Below are 22,632 nucleotides of genomic sequence, written 5' to 3'. Positions count from 1 at the left end.
GAGGTTCAGTAGTATTGGAGCAAACTGACTGTCTTATTACTGAATATTGTTCTCCCTCAAATTCAGGATTTTATCAGTAACAACCTTGTGAACTTCAGAGCGTAGCAGGAAAGGACGCAAGGCATGGTCAGAGGTGCTGTGCTTAGGCTGTGTGCCAGCTTTGGCTTGGAAATCAGAGGCAAAGTTGGTGTATTTATGGCTATTTTGATTGACTGTTTTCCATAAGGCAATGAGGAGGGTGCTAACAGAGAATGCAATTAGACAGATGTGTTACAGCCTTGGAAACACAGCAGCAGCTATGGGACCAGCTGCCATCCAAAGAATTAAATAATATTGCTATAAACAAGCATTGTTATTTGGATACCACACTGAAATAGTGAAATGGGAAGGTAAAGCAGTGTGCTACAGTCTGTAGATTGTGTCAAGCAGTTAAGGTGTAGGTGCATACTGCATTACTGAGCTGACTAGCTCAAAGGAGATGTTGACTTTGGTATCAGGGATTGGGTTTGCTGTTTCTTGGTATCCCTGTGCAAATCCTTCTTTGTTGTGGAAAATGATACAAGACTCATGGGATGTCCAACAGCACAGGTTTAGTGTAGCACAGTTGTTTTTTAAAAGCTCTACAGAAATGTTTCCTTGCCCTTTAGGATTTTCTTTGTCCTAAAACAATATTTGCAAGTGCATGCTTTAAATGTAGCTGGGGATTAATAGTAATTGGACAAGGGCTTTAGATTTAGCTACCTAGTTGTATTCCTGGTACACTAAGAAATTGAAAAGCTTTTGATGTGAAGATACACATTTGGCCACGTATGCATTCCAGTTTTTTGTTCCTTTCCTAAGTTCATACATCTAATAAATGAATCTTCTGCATGAGCAACTTAGCATTTGCCTTTGAAGACAATGAACAATAACTAAATTCATATCTGGTCTTTGTCAGACATTACTACAAATTATGAGAGCCAGACAGGAGTTTATTACCTTCGTGGTGGTCTCTTTCACAAATTAGGCTCTTGGAATATCCAGCTTGCTCAATATTGTAGATCCATTCATCACAATTAGATTGCTGCGCTGGCAAAGTTAAGTCCTGCTAACTTAATTGACTAACTAGTGTATGCTGTGGATGTGGAGTGAGGACAACTCCAAGCAGTTTCTGAGCATTCTGGCACGTGCGTGTTGCAAAAGGCACAAACAAGGGCACCCACATTTGCTCTCTCTAAGAATTTTCTGCTCCTATTCCCCAGCTTCCCTACAGGCAATTGCAGGGTACTCTTTGTTAGGCAAAGGAAATGTTAAGGATTAATTCAGATTTCACAGAAGACCAAAACACCCTTTTATGTCATCCTCCTGTGGCTGACCAACCAGGCTGTTGCCTTGGGTACCTTCACCAAGTTCTTGCTCTTGTATGGGCTGAACTGCAGTGCCCAGACTGAGCTCTGCCCAGCACTTCACTCGAAGACTTGCTCATCTTTAGACATACAGTTGTGCTCACTGACTTTTGCCCTTCCTGATTCAGCTGCACAGCGCTGTGTGAGTTTGAGCAAGGCACATAAGCTGTTTTTGCTGCAGTCTCCTTGACTGCAGGAAGATAATGGCTCTTAAGAATTTTTATTATTATTATTAAGAGGAAATTAAACTTACACACCTTTACACAGGCCAGGCTTTGAACTGCATATAATCTGAAAGTGTGCTTTTCATGCCATGTGTTTTTATTGCAAAGCTTGTGCTCTGAAATGCCTGTTAAGGGTTGGCCCTTGGAAGAGCCTTTCTTTAGGTTATTGTCTGCAAAATCAATCTGTGCAGAAGAAGCACAGGGATTAGACAGACTTATTTCTATTTATTGCCACATGACGAATCCATTCAGGCTCAGAGAACACACCAGAGCTTATATTTTCCATTCTAGCTCCTGTTCTCATATTTTGAGGCAGAAAGTCCCTAACTTATTGTTCAGCCCAAGCTCCATGAGTGGCTTTGTGTAAAGGATTTAGGGCTGGACCATTCCTGTTTGTCTGTGTAGCACTTTGCATGTGTTCAGTATTTCAGCAGAAGAGTTGAGTCACGTTCACACTCAAATTCCAGCCTCCAAAAGTTTCTGCAGCGTGTGCTGCGATACCCCTTTAGATTGTTGTTCTTGTCCAAATATTATTCTGGGATTCATCTTTGGAAAACGGGCCAAAATAATACAGAAGGATAACAGCCTTGAAAAACATCTGCCTAGTGGAGGTAGAAGAGACCACAGCAGCAGCACTGTGATTTACAGCAGCCTACTGCCTACTGGGAAATGAGCATTAATGACAAATTCACAAGGGAGAAGCTAGACCCTAACTGCTTGGGTTTGGCTACCAAGGGCAACAACCTGCAAGTTCTGCCTCTGTGTTGTTGCTTTGGCAACTCTCACAACACCAGTGAAATGTTTTTATACTGCATGTCGATACAAATCCAGCTTTTCTGGGAGCAGCGAGATGAAATTCATCTCAGAAGTGCTTGCATGTTTTACAATTCATTGTTTTCACTTAATGTGTTGCAGTATATCGTGGTAAATGTGCTATTACACTTTTAGCTTGCTAAGCTTCTTGTTAAGGCATCACTGTAATTTTCCTTGTTAGATTCAGGTTTTAGTGTTTGTTCAGTTGTCTTCCTAAAGGTATACGATATGTTTTCTTAAAACATGTCTGAGCAAACATTTTGTGAACTGGAATCTGGGCGAGGTAGACAGCAGCATAACCAAAACTAAGGTCTGTGAAGTTATTTTATTATGAATTTTGCAGTTTGGTGGGTAACTGGTGTTTGGGGAGCTTGATGTGACACTCAAAATATACTACTGTTTATTCAGATGGCTGAGAAGTGGGTAGATGGGAATGGAATCATAGAATCACAGGATGCCTTGGGTTGGAATAGACCTTAAAGACCATCCAGCTCCTGGGCTGGTTGCCTCCCACCAGATCAGGGTGCCCAGGGCCCCATCCAACCTGGCCTTAAGCCCCTCTAGGTGTGGAGTATCCACAGCATCTTTGAGCAAACACAGAGGATGCTTCACCATGGCTGTCCACATCCTTGCATTGGTAGTCTGGAAATCCTAAGGCTCCTCATTTAGTATTTCAAGGTTGAGGCTTTACAGCTCAGATCCCTGTGAAACTTGTCCTTCTGGGCACACCATTATGTGCTGCATGCTTCCTGCATTCGGTGGGGCAGTGTGTGCAGGAGGCTTTGCAGCTCACAGGGCATTTTTTGTTGTGGCTCTTAACAGTGTGCCCCAGGCTTCACTAAATAGACAACCTCATTAAAAGAGGAATAGTGATAGTAAAGCAGTGACTTTCTCATGCCATCTAACTCACATATTTGACATGATTGCTGGGCCCTCCAAGTACTTAATTGATTGACTTAATTGATTTAGTGGCACTGGAGGCTATGGCATGGAAATAAAGGGACAAGATGAGGATAAGGGGTGAAAAAATTTATGATAGGTGCCAAGCAGCCTGAGGGAAATTAGAAATGCTACAGATCTCAGAAGTAGCTAAATCAATTCCATGTGATGTGCAGGGAGGGGTGGGGGGCAGAGGAGAAGAAGCAGGAAATGGAGTGGCAAAGGGGAGAGAAAATACTCTTGGGCTGCAGGGACCGGGCCAAGCACAAGGGGCTGATGCATTAAGGATGGTGCCTGTGGTGGCTGCCCATATTGCTGCCTAGGAAGTATTTCAGACTTCCTTCTTTAACAACAAGAAATGGCATCTGAACCTATGAATAAAATGTAATACAGACATCAGGTTCAGCCTGAAAAGAACAACTGTTGCAGCACATGACTTAGTTAGCTAATGCAAGGCTTTGTCAGTGCTTGCATTTGAAGATCATAAATGTTTTCAATAGTGACTAAAGTCACACGAGACCTAAAATAATTTGGAAGCTGTGTACAGTGAATTTATTTAACAACTGAAGCTTAATTGTTAAATTACCTTCTAATCTGCGCAATATTTAATTGACTGTATTGAACCGCGGTACAAATTAAGTCTTCTCTGTAATGTGTTCTGCCATACTGCAGCCCTCCACCAATCCCACACCTCACTGAAGGCATGCTAAATGGCTCATAGCAGCACTCAGCAAAGGTGCCATAAAAACATCAAGTAGTTTGTGATGGACTCCACCAGCGTGTGCATATGGGGGTGTCATAAACATCCCTGAGCTATGAAATGCTCCTTTATAGGCTCTTGACCCACTAGAGACGGGATTAAGTGGTAAAACCCTAAAGACAAAAGAGCCAGAGGAGCTGGGGTGGGAGGGACTTTACAAAAATGATGCAGTCCCGACCTGGTGTTTCGCAGTGGTGAGTTTGTACCAACTGCAACAGGTGTCATTCCTGCTTAATGACGAGTAAAGAGTCAGACACTCGTAAAATAATATTTGGAAGAAAGTGCTGGAAAATGTAAAAAGGACACAGTCCATGAATCAAGCTCTGAAAGCACAGATTCAAAGGAGTGCTTGTACCTTCACTGTGGTACAGGTGTGTATGCAACGTTACGTTTTATGTGCATGTTCCAAGCCAGTATCCCTCAAACAAATAGAAAACTCTGCCTGCTCCGTACAGTGAAGCAGGATGATGTTGCAGTCACCTTTACTTAATTTGTGCAGTATATGAGGTATCGTAACCATTACAACCGTAACCATTTTCCAATAGTTAATGAGGGTTCCCGAATAAATCGGAGCGTCTCCATCTGCTGCCTTACATTGTGGGAGATCTTTTGCCATGGTAGAATGGTCTTCAAATTTAATTCCATGAGGAAGGAATCTGATCACAGTTTAATTTCAGTGCAAAACGCTGTCTCGCAATCAATAAAGCAATGTCAAAGAACATAGATTTAATAGGAGCCAGAGATAACGTTCCCTTGTCATATGCAGAGTAGAGAGATGGGAACATTTCATTTCATTGTAAGAGATAGAATGCAAGCATGCTTTCAGAGGAACCTAGTAAATCAATACCAGCGTGTTATCTAAGGAAGATCATTAATTTTGAACACTTAACATGTTGTGAAAGTCTGGAGCACACCTTTAACTTAGCCCTGTTCAGCCCAAAGTCAGCGTCAAGCTTCCATTTCCCTAAGAACAAGCAGTCTCGATCTCAGGAAGTTAGGAGCCATTTAATGAGGAATGAAAGTGACATACGTCCAGTCTGCTGTTTTATATATAGTCAGCTTCCTCTTAGGTTCTCCCTTCCCATTGAAACTCCCGTGCCTGTTCTGCGGGAGCCACATTACCTGTCACTGCCTCACAGGCACATGGCCCTTTCTCCTCCATACGCACACATCCTCTCTGGTTTTGAATTTTAAAGTGTTCTTTAAACTCTAAAAATAACCGGTTGTTTAGAGATTGCCTGGATACCACGCTGCTTCTCAAAATGTGCTTTTCTCCAAACCAGCAGGAATCTGGACCTCAAAAGAATTCTCTGCGGCTTTGCCTGCTCTCAGAAATATCCCTGGATTAGTGGGGAGCGGGGCGATGCATCAGAGGGTGGGAATTCAAACTAATAGGTTGGGTTAGAGAAACTTTTCAAGGACGTTATTCTGAGTAGAACTGCTTCAACGTTACTTTGGTAATGAAATGGTAATTATATCAGAGTGAGAAGGATGCTAGTACCTGGTGTTGCTGTCTGGCCAAAACATGCTTCATAGGATTATAGAATTGTGAAGGCTGGAAAAGTGCACTAGGATCATCTGGTCCAGCCATCGATCCATCACCACCAAGCTTACTGTGCTTTTTGTGGAGTTCTGTTACTGCTTTAAGTGAAACCTCACCTGCTGCTTAGTGCTGTAGAGATAAAGCGACCCTGCTGTCGATTTGCAGAGATTGGATCTCTCGCCCCTCATCCTGCAGTCTGTCCTCAGAGTTGCTCTGCGGGAAGCTACAAGTAGCTGCTGTGCCCTCTTCCTATTCCTACCAACAGGGATTCTGTACCTACAATGCTGTTTACCTTCTAATTAGGTAGTGATATGTGTTAATTGAATTATATCTCACCTGAAGATACAAAGAAAAATATTCAGTTGACGCTTTTTTTGTCAAATTATTAAAAATAAGTCACGTTTGGCCAGATTTTGAAAAGGGAATAGGCAGAAATAGTTCAGATGTTAATTGATTTTGACACCAGGGAATGCTTGTTTTTAATTCCATAGGTGCATTGAGATCCAGGTGAAGCACCAATGGAAGGAAACAATACAGATTTAATGGAACATTTTGATGGGTATTTCTTGCTGTGTTTTCTTCTTTTTTAATAGCTACTACAGCACCACCACGCAGTTCATGAGATATCGTACATCGCAAAGGATATCACAGACCACCGAGCGTTTGGATATGTGTGTGGAAAGGAGGGAAATCATCGATTTGTGGCAATAAAAACAGCCCAGGCAGTAAGTATCAGATAATTGCCATTTCCTTCATCGTCCTTCATAGAATCATATCACAGAATCATAGAACGGCTTGGGTTGAAAAGGACCACAATGGTCATCTAGTGTCAACCCCCTGCTATGTGCAGAGTCGCCAACCAGCAGACCAGGCTGCCCAGAGCCACATCCAGCCTGGCTTTGAATGCCTCCAGGGATGGGGCATCCACAGCCTCCTTGGGCAACCTGTGCCAGTGCCTCACCACCCTCTGGGTGAAAAACTTCCTCCTAACATCTAACCTAAACCTCCCCTGTCTCAGTTTAAAACCATTCCCCCTTGTCCTATCACTATCCGCCCTCGTAAACAGCCATTCCCCCTCCTGTTTATACGCTCCCTTCAAGTATTGAAAGACCACAATGAGGTCTCCTCAGAGCCTTCTCTTCTCCAAGCTAAACAAGCCCAGTTCCCTCAACTTTTCTTCATAGGAGCAGTGCTCCAGCCCTCTGGTCCTCCTCTGGACTTGTTCCAACAGCTCAGTTGAAAGGCCATGTTCATAACCAGCTCTTTAAGAGACCCATCTTGTATTCTGTCTGTGTTTGGAGTTTGTTTAGATGTTCTTAAATGGCCAATTAATGAAACCATTTGGGGAAAAAAGAAGAAAAGAGATATATTTCACTATTGACAATTATTCTTGATGGGTTTTTTTTGTATTTTTTTTTTCCAGTGATTAATTACAATTTTCCTTTCCTCTATAGAAACCTTTCACACTGCTTCTATTTCCGTAGGCTGAACCTGTGATTCTGGACTTGCGAGATCTGTTTCAGCTCATCTATGAACTGAAACAAAGGGAAGAAATGGAAAAAAAGGCGCAAAAAGACAAGCAGTGTGAACAGGCGGTATACCAGGTACATGCATAAGCTTAGACTACCACCAAACAAAAAATGCAGTTTGAAGTATCCCCAAGAATTGCTCCAGAGAGGCATGGGGTACCCTTAGCATCTGTTGACAGTGGTAGGTTTGAATGAAAAATGTGAATCTAAGAGATATGGTGAGTTCAGAGGTAGGATTAAACAGTGATGAAACAGGTCACCTGGGGTAAGATGAACATGCTTGGCAACTTGAAGTGTCCTGCTCATTTCCAAGATAGAGTTTCTTCTAGTTGAAAACTTTAATGAGGGCCACTGTGTTGCAAGTAGTGCTTTTAATATATTGTGCTTTAGAGATGATTCATTGAACTTCTGAATGTGTGCATTTGAGTCAAATCAAATAAGGTGCAGGTTGCTAAACTCTCATGAAATAAGAATGGTGTTACTTTGTAGAATAACTTGACTTTATCTGCATACTGAAGAAAGAGAGCTATATACTTACCTGCACATTTTGCTTAGTTCTTTGCTGTCCTTTGGTTTCTAAATACAGTTCTTTTATCTCTGCCGTTTATGTTCTTTGCTTTTACTGCCTGTCCTCTTACTTTGCTGTAGACAATTTTGGAAGAAGATGTAGAAGACCCTGTATACCAGGTAATTTCTGAAGCTGCACGACCTGGGAGTTTCAGAAATGACTAGATATATGTTATCTTCAAACACAGCCAAAGCCTTTCACAAAATGTTTTGAAATGTATTGAGATAGATCTCATGAGAGACTACGTTTTACAGAAAGTAGCACGTTTAGGGATTAAGATGTAGTAGCACAGCATTTCTGCATAGAAATACTAGATTGAATCTTTCCTAAAATGTACTTTTTGAGTCCAGATTTGAAGTTTCCAACTGAGATTTGTCATTATTTCCTTATTTTTTTTAACACGCAATCTAACAGAAAAGAGAGTTCCTTCGAAAATAAGGAAGATGACACTTTGTTTTTATAGCAATAAATTGGCATCTTGTTGTTGGCTTCTATGCAGCCAGAATTTCATTCAGAGAGTGAATATTTGTTAAAAAGAAACACAGAGGAATTAATGCTATAATGCTCTCCCTTGTTGGCATTTTGGGTTATGATTTAGTAATAAATCTGTAGTTCAAGTCTTGTTTCATCCAAGCAAAATGCCTAGGAGTGAAGATAATTATCAGAAATATGTCAATATATTCATGTCCAATATCCTGCTGAGTGTGAAGAAGAAAAAAGATGTAATTTCATTCTCGTGTTTTTGTGCTGAGATTTGTGTTTTGTGGAGATTTTGTGTTCTTCCACTTAAAAATACCAGTTGGAGGCACACTGAAAGAAACCAATTCAAGCATTAGTGACTACTGAGCACTGTCTAAGGTGTTTCAAGGAAGATGAGAGAGATTAGGATGCCCTAAATTACCGCTCAGCTTTTATAATGTCAGGAGTTTTACTTTATGTGTTCCTCACAATAAAACAAGAACCTGAAGATGAAAAGTGTTGTGACAGCCTTTCACCATGTGGTATGTTGCACGAGCTCCAGCCTATTCTCCCAGTTTGGATTTAGCTTTTTTATTCATAGATAATAAATACGTATGGAAATAATTGCCATTATGTAAAAGAGGCAAAATTCACGTTGACTTCAGAAAATTAATATTGGACCACAGGCGGTATCCCTAGTGAGAAAGAATTAGGAAGCTGCTCTAATGATCATTAGAGGAGATTTAGGTCTATTCTCTGCTGGTTTATGAAATATGAAACAACCTTACTCTGTGCTTCCCAACAAACCAGTTGTCTGGTTCCATTCAGCCTTTACTTTGAACTTGTTTCTTTAATGCCTGCCTGTGTTTTTATGTGGAATTCCAAATTGCCTTTTTCCCTCTGTTTCATCTTTGACTTTTCCTCTCTGGCTGCTGGTGTAATAGTACATTGTGTTTGAGGCTGGACATGAGCCAATCCGTGAGCCTGAAACAGAAGAAAACATTTATCAGGTATAAAATCACTGCTTCTGTGTTTTCATTGCAACAACTGCGAGCATGTAGTACAGCACATTTCATATATAATTCACTTTTATTAGTTTTCATTCGTCGCAAAAAATGTCTGACATTTCATTCTTATGACCTTACATGAATAATCTGCCAGTCTCCGTGTATTTATTTGTTTGTCTGCTCAGCTTCTGCAGGTTTTATTAACTTGATCTGTAAGTTTTGCCAAATTATGAAGGGTCTTAAACCTTCAGCACACCATTTAAAGTGATTATTGGTAGGTTCTCTTTTCTCCTTTTAATTCTTAGAAACTTTTTACAGCTGGTCTAAGAAACTGATAGTGAAAGTGGGGACCACCTAAGCAATTCTCAGGCATTTTATTGGTACTTTTCTTCATTTTTGGCTAAGCAAGAATAACAACTGAGCAAAACATAAGAGTTATCAATGGATATCCCCCATACTAGGGAAAATATTTTCATTGTGTATATATTATGTTAGAGCTGAAGCTCGTGTTCTTCACAAAAGAATTGCATTGAAAGCAATATAAAATAATCTTTAGTCGTTCAATTTCTCTGCAAGGGATCAGTGCAGGGTTTATTAAAATATAAGGTAATTCATTCTGTATCACATACTAGGAACAAATCTGGAGATAGACAGAAATCTCTCTATGCTGTAAGAAAACCGTGATTTGAGGAAATCTTTTGGTGTGGAGGGGAAGGAGATCCAAGAAGTGATTAAACATTTCATCTGGCTGTTTCTCCTATTAGCAGTGGTTGATAGCTGCTGATCTGCTAATAGGAGAAGCTTTTTTGAGGTAGACAGGAGCAGGGAAAGAACAAAAATGAGGAAAAGTGTTTTTTAAGTAATGAGAAGAGGTAGGAAGGTAACAGAATAAAATGAGCAGGTAGAGTAGCTGTAAAACAGAATAGAAAGAAGCTAAATTGGGAAAGGGAAATGCAAATGAAAAATTAGAAAACAACAATCTTGTAGACACCATTACAGGGTCATTAAGGTGAAGTTTGCATAACTTGTTTCTGTAGATTTCTTGGCATCCCTGCCATGCAAAATAATGTATGCATTACATCCATAGAGCAAAGCATTCAGAGCTCTCAAGGTGAGAGCATGCCTAAGGTTGAATATTTTCTACCACATAATAGAAAAGCTGACTATTTTCAGAAAAACAGTCTTTTATAAAATGACTATTTCAGTTTTGTGCTAGAAAGGAAGGTCCAATGATAACAACATTCAGACATAACAACATTTTGATAGTTCTTCATCGGAGCACAAACAAAGCTTGTAGGGAGGTTGTGAAGAAGTATCAGTGAAAGCAAGCACAAATGAGGTTGTCAGTCCAAGGGTTTGCAGATCTGAAGCTGATGGTGGATATGGACGAAGTAGGATGTATATCTTGAGGTGTGGCTAGAGAACAGGAACTCACCTAGAGAACAGAAGCACTCATTGGATGTTTACATAAAATGGAAATATGAGATGGTGAGTTACTCATCTCAAGGTTACTGGCCTGTAAGTCACCAGAGAGTTCTCAAGGTTTCATTTGACAGTCTTGGGATGTGAAGTGTTTTCTCCCACAGAAAATGCGCAGAAGTGCACTGAAAATACCTGTGATAAATAATACACCATAATCTAGGTGCATGCAGTCTAGCATTGTCCTGCTCTTTATTTACTGCAGTCAATACCTTGAAAAGAGCAAATGCTGAGATTAGATACCAGCAGGTCTTATTCTGTGATCTGTCACAACGGGCAGATGCTGAAGTATAGCTGCCAGAGACTTGCCCAGAGCCACTGGCTCCCAAGTTCCCACATGCTTCATGGCTTGCTATAAATCTGGGATTCTACATCTTACACTGAGATCACCAGAAAAATTGTTTCTCTTAGAAGATCTTGATGAATGTAGAACCATCCAGGTTTTTATTAAAAGTGAAATGGGAAAAGGTCCTCTTTGTTGTTTTGTGTTTTGGTTGGTACCAATCCTCAGTTGCCTCATGTCTCCTTACCTCAGCCTGGCAAAATCTGTCATCTGGTCCTGCTCTGTTTTTCCACCAAGAGCTGGTACTCAAAAAGTTCTATTCTCCCATGGTAGAAGAGACTCCAACCCAGTGAGTAGCTGAAGATGGAAGATAAATACTGAATGTGATAATCTCTAATTTTGTAAGAGGTCACAACTTCCTTTCTTCTCTGTCTATAGCCTTTCTTTGATACATTATCCCAAAAGCTACATCTGTTTGCTCTTTTAATCCTGTCTGTCTACATAATGTAGTAGTTAGAATCATTTAAGTTGGAAAATATCTTCAAGGTCATCAAGGCAACCATCAAGAATTAATCACTGAGCTTGAATTGATCACTGAGCATCCACCTATCCTTTCTCTAGCGTCAGATTTCTTAATGGCATTTCTCTGCCTGTTTTATAATAGTGAGATGGGGATGGGATTTTGCTATGTATTTTGGTGATGTTTATGTTGAGCAGTGCTCTGTATGGAGGGGCAAGGTCTGTGCTGCAAAGAGTTGACGATCTAAGGCCAGGGTTTTGAGTTGTGGTGTTTGTGTTCCTGTAAGATGCAAGTACATCAAACTGGTTTGCAAACTGTCCTAGAGGCAGAGCTGTCAGCAGCACTGGTGCTTCTAGCACTATGCTGATATGGCCAAGCAAAGAAAAAAGTAGGAACTGCTGAGAGGAGGAAGAAGAGAATGACTGCAGGGGAAGCTTTCCAGGGAGAAAATAAAAATTGCATACTGGTTATAGTTTATGAATAGTTAATCTCACAGCACTTGTCCTCTCTTCAGGGAAGACTAAGCATTCCAGTAACTTATGAGATAGAGTATTCATGGTTTTGCACAGCTGCCTATCAGTCTGTGAAGAGAGACCCTTTTTCTATTAGACTGAATTGTTCCATTCTCACCAGTCTCGCATACCTCACATGATACATGGCTTTAGTGGAAAAGCCCAGTACTTTCAGAAAACGGAGAGAAACAAGTCATTCCTGGGGCAGGAACAGAAAAGAAATCTTAAAAATATGCCTGTAGTAATAAATTGCATTCTGTTTCTGTGAGGGTTCTGTATTTATGCCACTTGATTGCTCTTGAAAAGCTTCTTCCGTGTGCATTGTGTTCAAGTTTCAAGACTTAAATGTGAGCATGCAGGTGCTAGAACAGTAGAGAGACCTTTGGATATAGAAACTAAGAAATAATTATGCAGCTCTGTGAATAAACAGTTCCTTCAGCTTTCCCTAAAATAGCCCCATGCTCATATCAAAACTCCAAGGTATTTATCGTCTTAAAAAACAAAAGGAAAGTCAGTCTGTCAAATCTGTAGGATTATTTCCGCTGTTAACCTATGAGGTTTCATAAATGTTTGAAACGTAACCTTAGGTTGAGTGCCTTTGTTCAGTGGAAAAGCAGCACCGATTTACTTAGAGCATGTGTGTCTATTTAGAGCCTCTGTGTTTTTTTTACTGTTCTTTTAGCTCGTGTCATTTACAATAGGCATTTAGTGCTTTTAGGAAGGAGAAGAAATACAGTTGCAAATTATAAATATGTAAAACAGCAGTCCTTAGGCATGCTAAACCCTGTATTACAGAGCAAATGAATTCACACGAGTAGGATGTAAATGCCCACGGTGTAAATTATGACTGTTGACTCACTTAGTTTATTTAATTGTATCATCATCGTCCCTATCCACAAGAGGCTGTTGACTCCAGCTCCCTGACTGCGAGTGGCTGTGCAGCCTCAAAGCCTGACAGGCCATAATTCTTTACAGAATTGCAGATTTGTGACCAACTATCACTTAGAGCAGCCCACGGGATCCAATCACTGCAGGGATACATGTTGTGGCTTCACTTGACTTAGGTTATTAAAAGAATTGGAAGGAAGATATCGAATGCCACACGCCAAACCTCTCTCTCTCTGATTGCACTGCTGCTCTGGATCTCTTTTACAGAGGAAGATGACATTCTGACCTGATCATAACTCCCATGTCCATCTTCTAACCCCCAAGTAAAATGATGAAGCAACCACTTTTGTAGGAAAGAGATCCAAATGCACCTGAATTTCATGCAGCTGGACTAAACTGAGAATGAAAATCTCATCTCTGAGCACTACTGAGTTTTAGGTTTTTAAAAATTCAGATAGATGTTCGATTTCTTCAGTGCCATCTTCATCAACATCGCTGCTTGAATGTCAAGGATACCATCCTTAAACAACTGCCTTGTATTTAAATATCAGTTGCAGACTTCGACTTTTCATCAAACCTGCTGCAAGAGTGACCATAGTGTCTGTTTGCTGTTGCAGGTTCCTACCAGCCAAAAGAAGGAAGGTGTTTATGATGTGCCAAAAAGTCAACCTGTAAGTGTAAGTATCTTCATTATTTATATGCAGGGAAGAAGGTACGTTTCTTAGTTTCTGTGACCTTTATTATTGCTTGTAGTGTTTGCCACATCCCTTAGGATGTGAATTTCATCAGTGATCTACTGTTGTTGGGTTGTTTCAAAGTAACCAGGGTGGTAATGTCACATATCCATCTCGTTCATTACTTGAATCTCCTCCTTTTTGTCTTTTCTGGTTGATTCCTATGCAAGTCACCGTTTATAAAAGTGATGTCTAGTTAAGAGTTGACAGTGAGCCTTCTGCATGTTAATGTGTGGATTTTTGCTGCTTGGATCAGAAGAGTTATTTCATTACCCAAAGCTATATAAGCCTTGTCACCCTTTCTCACTGCTACAGTCACATAGCACATGCCAACTGGATGTGGCTGTGTTTTCTCCCCGTGCACTCCCTGGGGTTTCCTCCCAAACAGTTGTGTTATTTCTGTAGTGCCTGAAGTACCTAACAGGCTGAGTATCATTAGAGATAGTAGACTGAATTCTTCCTGCTTTGTGCCTTGCATGGGCAGTTGATTTTGCTCGAAAAGGAGGGTAATGCACTGTTCTGTCCAAATGGCACCATTCCCTTTCTGCATCTGAGCATCTAGAAGTGGTGAAACATTTATCCTCTGAACATATAAGGAATGGTAACAAGCTGGTGAGAGGAGTGGAATGACAGATGCCTTAGCAAGAAAACATACATTTGCTGAAGGGTGGGTTGTGTTGTTTTGTGTACATTTGTGTAAATGAAACAATATCTTGATAAAATGTAGATTGTGTTGGTTACACAGAAAATGCGTATTTCTGAGGATCTGTGTGTGAAAAATGGAGGAAAAGGTCAGGATTTCAGTCTGCTGTAAGCATGGCAGAAATGCCTGTGTTCAGGAGAGGGAAAGAGAGGGGCTCATTTCACGCAAGGATGTGGTAAATTGCACAGCTTGGGCTGAGCACAGAGACTGAGATGCCAAATAAAAAAGATGAATGCTGAGGAGGGGCTGGATGGGGGTCTAAATTGTGACACTTCTGAGGTTTGCACAAACAAACAAAACTTGCCATAAATATTTCATGATAATCCACTAGGAGGAGGGAGCCATCATCTTGTTGGCTGGGAAAATGTAGGAAGATAACTCACATTGCATAGCTAATTAAAGGTATTCGTGGACCAGGAATAGCTGTAGATTTTTCACTCATTTTTCACATAGCTCAGTGTTAAGAGTTTTTCCTCTGTATTTTCCTGTGACTTTTTTATTATTCCTTCAGTGATGTTTCAGATTTACTCTGGGTATAGTCTGTAATTTAGGTCATTGCAGTGTAACTGTGTGCACTGTACACTTGCAATCATGCCTGCAGACACTTTGGTATTAGACTGTCCTGCTAAAGAGCATAGCTGTGAGATGTAAGGCATATGGAACTGACTCTGTAATCATCAAATATATTCAATGTGTCATCTCTATGGAGTGTGTTGCAGACTTAATTTTTTGTTATTTCATGGTTATATTGAAGCTGGTTAGACTTCTTCCTCCAAACAAGTATCTGCTTTAATTTATAAGGGGGAAAAAGAAAAAAGGGAAGAGGGAGAAATGCATAGCAGAGATTTTATTTCCCCTTTTTATAGTAATATATATTAAGAAAAAAAAAGAGAGAGAAAAGAAAAGCAGAGATCGCTCTTAAAATTAGCAATTTAATATTCCACTGCCCATCTGATTTATTGCTCACCCTTCCACGTGTGAGACTCTCTGTCATTGAGACACTTGCCATATTTTTTTTTTTCAATTTATAGCTGTCCTTATTATATAAACTTCTAAAATTCAATCTAAGGGTGAATAATCTAGCTCATCTACCTGGTTTAAACTTATAAGGACACTTCCTTTATTAGGAGGTCTTGCTTTCATTAATTTCATAATGGATGAGGGAAGAGAGAAACTTTCTGTAGCTCCTAATAGGTTTCAGGCACCATGAATTCTCTCTCCTGACAATAAATGCAACACTTAATAAAAATGCAGCAAGTTTTGCTCAGATTCAGGCTGAATTACCCACGTTCCCTAGATAGAGATTGATTTTCCATCTTGGGGTTGTTTTTCTCCGATGTGTTCTCAGGCAAATTATCCATAGCTTCAGCACATCAAGGTGGGGGCATGGAGCTGGTCATCTTGGTGCCATCCACCTTTGGCTCTCTGTGAAGAGGAGAGAAATGGACACCTCCAGAAATATTTTCCTGTCTTGTGAGGTGTCCCTCTCAAGTGGAGGTGAGAGTATGTCCAGATATGTCCAGCTGTTATTCCCTCGTGGCTCTGGAGGAGCTAGCTTTAAAGGATGTGAAGGAATGATAAGGAACTGACTTTCAGATAGTTACGCTTAGTTGGGATGAGTTCTACTGTAATGTTGAGCATAAGAGGCAGAATGCAGCTCGGTTTCAAACACACTCTTCTCCCAGAACCCAGTTTTCTTCTTATATCTGTATCTCCCTTCCTCTTGACTCTATTGACTCTTCTTGTACTCATTTTCATTTCCTCTTTGTTTCTTCCTTAGACAAATTCTTATGTTCTCAATTCAGTGGGGGTAGGCATCAAGCAGACAAAGAAAGCAAGCTTACCCCAAAGAGCTTGTGTTAAGTGGTACATGCTCCACTTAGAAATTGTAGTTCTGTAAGGGAAATTAACTGTTCTAAAAAAGCAAAGTGTTTAATGAGCTCTTTTTGTTGTAATTTCCCATCGTCCCCCCCCTTTATACATGCACATCAAGTTTTACCTGTCATGGTGTTTTTAGTAGTAAGAGTCAGACTGTAAATACCCTTCACTGAGACTGTCAGTCACATCACAATAAAACCTTCTCATCAAAATGTCTAAACTCTCTGCTTACCATTTTATGAAGGCTTTCAAACAACTCGTCTTAACTGCTGTATAAAGATTCAAAGCGTTATAGCTGAAGCCTCAGAGTGCAGGCAGCCATTTAGCTGTACCATCTACATGGGAAATACTCCCAAATGAGCACAGAGCAGGCAGGGAGTAGTTGGCTGTCTTAGGGCAAAGGGGTGGGAAGACCATCAGCCTACCCAGAGGGATGCTCAGCATGACCTCTAGTTGCAGATGAAAGCTGGGCTGGACCAGAGCCCACCCAGGTCTTGGGGCCACAAGGATCCTGGGCCTCCTGCCAAAATGGGGAGCTGTGTTTGGGAGATCTGTGTTTCGTTTCTGGCTAGGAACACATTGACATTTACAGATTTTTCAGATCCTATGTCAAAAGAAGCGTGCCTGAAAGGCATCATCTGGAAGCCGTGGGCACGCCATCTCCAGCAGCTCACACAGAAGGTCTGGCCCTGTAGTAATGGCATCAAAAGTCTGGCAATAGAGCAGCTCAGAGCAGCTTTCCAGATGATTCTGATCCTCTAAGAAGTGACTTTTTTCAGTGGCAGTTGGTGCGGAAGAAAACTTTGTAACCATGCCTTTCCCATAAGTTTGCATCAGTATCCTTAGTTTGCACACTGGTGATGTTGACTTCAGCCTCTGCCATCAGCTTTTGGGATCCGATTTTCATACAGGAGAAGAAAGAGAGTGCACATACCCAACCTCTGACCATCCATGCCTGCAAAGCCTTCCCTCACTGCTTACCTTTGCTGAAAGACTCCTGCAGTCAAATGCCTGACTTAACTGCATTCAGTCCAAACCCACGTCCAAGGCTTAACACTGGGCATGGATTCTTATCAGGCACAGCTAACTGTGGCAACATTTGGAAATACATTAGTTTGTTAGGGTAATGTTTTGAGTCTTGCTTTTCTGTGATGTTTGGGGAGGCATTTAGAGCAGTGGATATGCATGCATATCTTTGGAGTAGTTGTGACATTGACTGTTCTGATTTTGTACAGCACTGCATACACTGAGATGTGTGGAGCTGGCATTAGGTGCCAGTCAAGGTTTGTCCCCTTTCTGTACTTATAAGATCATAGTATCATAAATGGTTTGAGTTGGTTGGTTGAAGATCATGTAGTTCCAGTACCTCTGTGATAGGCAGGGACACCTCCCTCTAGACCAGCTTGCTCACAGCCCCATCCGGCCTGGCCTTGAGTGCTTCCAGGGAGGGAAAGGTTGAAAAGATTTCACTATCATTTCATATAAAAGGAAATACCTGAGGTACACAGGGAATTCAGAATTAAGAGAAAATAAACAAATGATTAAGTGCGTGTTTTGATCACATCAAGAGATCCTTAGCTTGAAGGAGACTATTGAGCAGCAGTGAGACAGTTCGTCAGTGCGTTGTCTGTAATCGGGAGCACTTCTTTGTTGAGTTATCACACTGCTCCATGAATCCCACAGCAGTTCTGTGGGATGACAGTGTGCCTGTTGGATATTAGCAGGTCCCAGCCTACTGGCTTCGGTTTCACTGATTATTGGTTTAGTCACAGTTCTGCTGTGCTCCTTCGTTAGAGTTCTGATTGTGTTTTTTAGAATGAATTGTAGTTAATTAGCAAGCAGCTTGCAGCTCGTGGAGCTCGTGTAATATCAGCATTCCTTGTGTATAAAGATGTGCAAATAACCGAAGCCTTGATGACCTAGAACAGTGGTTTGAACCATCAGAAAAAAATACTTGATGTAGCCAAAATGTTTACATTTACAACTAAAATGAAAAATATATATATATCTTCAGGATCCATGTTAACCATTGACTCATCATTAAACTTTCCATGTGAAATGCACATAGGGCTTAAAAGCACAGAGCAGCAGCATGGCCAGGCGATCCCTCTGTTATCTGCTGGGCCAAGTGGAGGGCAGGAAATGTGTGCAAATCCCTCTGCTGTGAGAGGATCTGAATAGCTAATACCCAGCTCAAAGGTTAATTGCTAATTGCTGGTTAATCACTATATTTAGTATCCTACATACTCTTTTTAACTTGCTGAGATCTGTATCGGAGTGCAAGATAATTACTGTGGGTATTTTTTTTTTTTAATTTTTATTTTTTTTTTAGCACCGTGTTTGCTTCATTCTCTGGGATTTCAGAGCCATGCTTTAAGAGACTGCTTTTATCATCTCATCTGCAAACGTCTAGCAATATTAATCGGGTTTTTTCCTGCTGTAAGTCAGCGCTGGACTGTTCCTTTGGTAAAACCAGGCCAAGTAAAGGAGCTGACTATTCTGACTCTTTCAGATGTAGAACTGAAGCTAAAAAAATGTATGCTTCCCACTCTTAGATTTCCCTTTTAAACTCCAAACATTGCTTAGAAAAAGCTGTTTTTCAGAGTACTTGGCAGTCAGACAGGATACTGCAGTAGAGATGGATCATTTTTGGTTCAGGTTTATGAAAGCTGCAGTTCACTTATCTCTTAGTGCTTCTTTACTCCTGTGCTGTTGTTTTGGGTTTTTTTCCCCAGCTCTTGGATTATGTGTTTTTCTTTACTGAGTAGTGAAAAGTGTTACGAGGAATTTCATTACTGGCTGGAGCGCTTTAAAAATGCTTGCTGCTGCTTTAAGGAGCCAGATTTACATAGTTCATGTTTAGAAGATTTACAGTATGTCTCACATGCCTGTATGGGAAGATGGAGCTTTCATTACAGGTTTCGTGTCGCCCAGATACAAGGATTAATGCTCGCTCCTCCGCCTCGCTGTGCGCGGATGGCAGCACGCTGCTCTGCTGCCTGAGCTTGTGTTAAGGAGGCACATTTTGGGGTGACGAAGGAGAGAAAGTCCAGAGGAACCCACAGAAGGCAAGATTACAGGTTGGAGTGCCTTATCAGGCTCTTGGTTGTTTAATATCATCACAGGTTTGGGTTGGAAGGGACCCTAAAGGCTCCCTAGACCACTGCAGATGTGAGATGCAGCCCTATTTGCTAATGGTGTGCCTGCATTGGGCAGGATCTCACTGCAGCACAAGTGGGAATTTCCAGCAGTCCAAGCCTGCCTGCGTGCTGCCTCCTTGCTTCATTCCCAGAGCCAACAAAGACTGGGATGAAGTGCTGGGGGGGACATTCTGAGCTATTTCTAAGGCTTTTGGAGCATATTTTGAAATGGGTTTACAGGGTGGTGATTCCTACGAAGCTTCTCAGTTGCCTAATGTTTGATTTTTTGAGGATTGATTGTTAAGACTCTTTCTTAGGGAAGTTCTCTGTTGCTTCAATAAGTGTTGTCTGAGATTTGGCATTCTGAAGCCACTTAGGTCGTGATTTGCCTTAAATATGTCAGTGGGTAGAGACCTGTGCGAGTGCATGGGCACACAGACAGTTGGCTCACACATTCACACAGACATACAGAAAGAATTTAAATGCAACTTGATTTGTGTGAGTAATAAGAAACAACTGTGGCAAGAAAACCTGCATCATAAATGCTGTTACACTGATGTTAGTTCTCCTAGGCAAGAGGAAATCGTGCTTTTCCACAAATTTGCTGTTAGAGTTTTGATTCACAACTGTATTTTTTTTCCTCTGAGCATCATGAGCCCTTCCTTTCCCCAAACCATTGAGAAGTTCCATTAATGTCATCAGAACCAGACTTCATTGCGAATGCTAATTGCTGAATTAAGAAACATCTGAAGAAGTAAATAGTTGGGGAGCAAGCATTGACATTGTTGTATCCATCAGAAGATTTAGCATGGATAAATTGTGTTTTTCCCCCGTCTTGCAGCATGTGAGCTTGTTTTGACTGTGTGATTTCGTATCTGTATTCACTGCAAGATGGAAAGGGTTTTCATTTCAATAGTAGAGTCAATAATTACAGAGGTTATCATTTTCATGCTCAGAAATTCACGTCATTTTCATAAATCATTCATTTCATTTCATAAATCATGCTTTACAGCTGGAGAATGGAAACTTATTGCTGGACATTGATGAAAATCTTGGTTCAGTCACTCAGGTAAGGTTGTGACACTAAAAATGTTTTAAGGAGATATAGATGAAATCAGCTGTAGGAATAGTGCCATCTGAAAATGTTTTGCTTGGGATTAACTTTGCTGGAACTTAGCTAATATATCAGGTGTGAATAATTTAAGAAAGTCTAACGGGTGCATTTGGTTGTGTAGTGAGACTGAAATCACAAAAGTAAAAGGTGGTGGCCAGAATCCCACTGCCTGCAGATGGATAACACTGTGTTTGTGGGGACAGCTCTACAAAAAGCTCAGCAGTGACACAGGGAGAATAAAAAGCAGATTTAGGGGTGATGCTGAACAAGTCATTTGGAGAGATGGGGAGAAGGTGGCCTCTTTTGAGATATGGTGTCTTCTGGCCTCTGGAATCAGCAGCGCCTACGCAAGGCTTGGGGCAACTTCAGAGGAGTGCTGCCCTTGTCATCATTCCAATCTGTGGGCATTGTAACTAGTGTGTGTGCCCACACTCTGGGTTGTTTTTTTTTTGCAGGATTTCTGCCATACACTCTTGAATTGGTTTGCCTTGAAGAAAACATGGCTTTCTTCATTACTCCTTCTTCCATTTCCACGCAGATACTTAGTGTGATATATAGGCTCATATGAAGAAAATGCATTGTTACATCACTAAAGCAATGTGATCTATTTAATATATGGCATGATGTGAGGAAATATGAAATAATTCATCTCTAGGCATGTTTTTAGACATAAAGCTGAGAGTTATCCATGCTGCTATATAGATTCCAGCTGAAACTGATTGTAACATTGCTTTTGTGAGGGGGAACAGAGATTGGATTGCAAAAATGTACAAACCTTTGGAACTATTATATATTGAACGATAGTCTTATTTCTTAAAAGAGCATTTATAATAAAAGTGTGGGGTAAAAAGATCTTTGGGTGTTTTTTTCCCTTTGTTATGCTATAAAGCTGTGAAAACTGATCAGCTAGCATGGTGGTTAATATAAGGGCTCAGTGTTGGCTAGATTTGCAGGTCAAGACTCAAGTTAATATCAAGTGTATGTGAAAGGATGTTGCAGAGAGCTGAGATTTGATGAACCAAGTTAATATCGCCACTAAATCTCATTCAGACCAAAAATTCTGGATTCCCATATGTGTGGGTATGATTGAGTACAGTGCAGAGGAGAAGGAAAGCCCACAAGCAGAAGAAAGGTGGTGGAGAATTAGTCCTTGAGCTGCCACCATGGCATTCCTGTATATCCATCCTGCTAAGGACTGCAGATATGTTTAGGTTTCCCATGGAGCTCTGAGGTTTGGTGGCCCTGGACTCCAGCTGAGCTGATCTAGGGGGAAAGCACCCAGCCAGGGGGGACATCCCTAGATGTACGACTGCTTCTGCTGCCTTCCACCGAGGTCTCAACATGAGCACACACAGACCCTGTGGTTATTTCTGTCCTTATAGTTCAGCTGTGAGCAGCTTCTTTCCAATTGTAAAGACTGGCCACATTTTGTAACTCTGCCTGTATTGAAAACACCCATTACCTTAATCATCAATGTTCGTTGGAATAAGGGCCAGAGGTTGAGTGCTGGAATCAGGCTGTCCTGAAATTGACCCTTTGAAAGTGGAGCCTCTCTGACTGTTATATCATCCCTATAGGGGTCCTTCAGATTGCTGTTTTAACCTTAATTAATATCTTACTCTAATTTCCAGTTAAAATATGAGGACTTTCATGCCAGTCATTTGGCAGAGTGAAGTGTTGGGTAGAAGTGAGCAATTTTATTCCAGAGCATGTGACAGAGGTTTGATTATGCAGCCAGTCAAGGTGCTCCTTATTATGAAAGTGCTTTTTCCCCTCTGGTCCAGTTACATGAGACTTGTACGGGTGACCTATTTTGAGATCAAACTGAAGGATGCCCTTAGAAAACACTTCCAATGTGAGTTATATGTAGTTACAAACTTATAATGACCCAGTTGTGCATCCTCCTTCAAGTCCACTTATCCAGGTCACACCTGTCCCATGGGCAAGGGGAAATCAGGCAGCACTCTCAAAGTCCTTCCCTTCTGTATCCTTCTGTCACTTCCACAGTCTGCTGTCGTGTTTTAAGACCTTGATTTGGGGATTTAGGAAAGGAGCCAGGGAACAGAGCTGGCGGGTAAATTGTGCTTGGTTTTCAGCGATGTTAAGGGCAGAGCAATAATGCATCCAGTCCCATTCAGAGTAGTTTTTTCATGC

At 41.0% G+C, this 22,632-nt stretch overlaps 1 protein-coding gene across 3 annotated transcripts in view; it reads left to right on the top strand.

Moving 5' to 3' along the window:
* DAB1 (DAB adaptor protein 1) overlaps window positions 1–22,632 on the top strand; it is a 123,834-nt gene that overhangs the window by 86,733 nt on the left and 14,469 nt on the right. For 2 of the 3 annotated variants that reach the window (XM_042873755.1, XM_042873753.1), the window contains 4 exons: window positions 6,258–6,389; window positions 7,149–7,268; window positions 13,527–13,586; window positions 20,377–20,433. In XM_042873755.1, coding sequence (XP_042729689.1) covers window positions 6,258–6,389; window positions 7,149–7,268; window positions 13,527–13,586; window positions 20,377–20,433 — 369 coding nt within the window. The remainder of the gene's footprint in view (window positions 1–6,257; window positions 6,390–7,148; window positions 7,269–13,526; window positions 13,587–20,376; window positions 20,434–22,632) is intronic. The other variant, XM_042873754.1, reaches the window with a different exon arrangement.

This window comes from Lagopus leucura, unplaced genomic scaffold (genome assembly GCF_019238085.1).
Source record: "Lagopus leucura isolate 7727_CA_CO unplaced genomic scaffold, USGS_WTPT01 Super-Scaffold_100009, whole genome shotgun sequence".
Lineage (NCBI taxonomy): Eukaryota > Metazoa > Chordata > Aves > Galliformes > Phasianidae > Lagopus > Lagopus leucura.
Note: the sequence above shows the minus strand (reverse complement) of the source record. Positions and strands in the feature narration are given on the sequence as shown.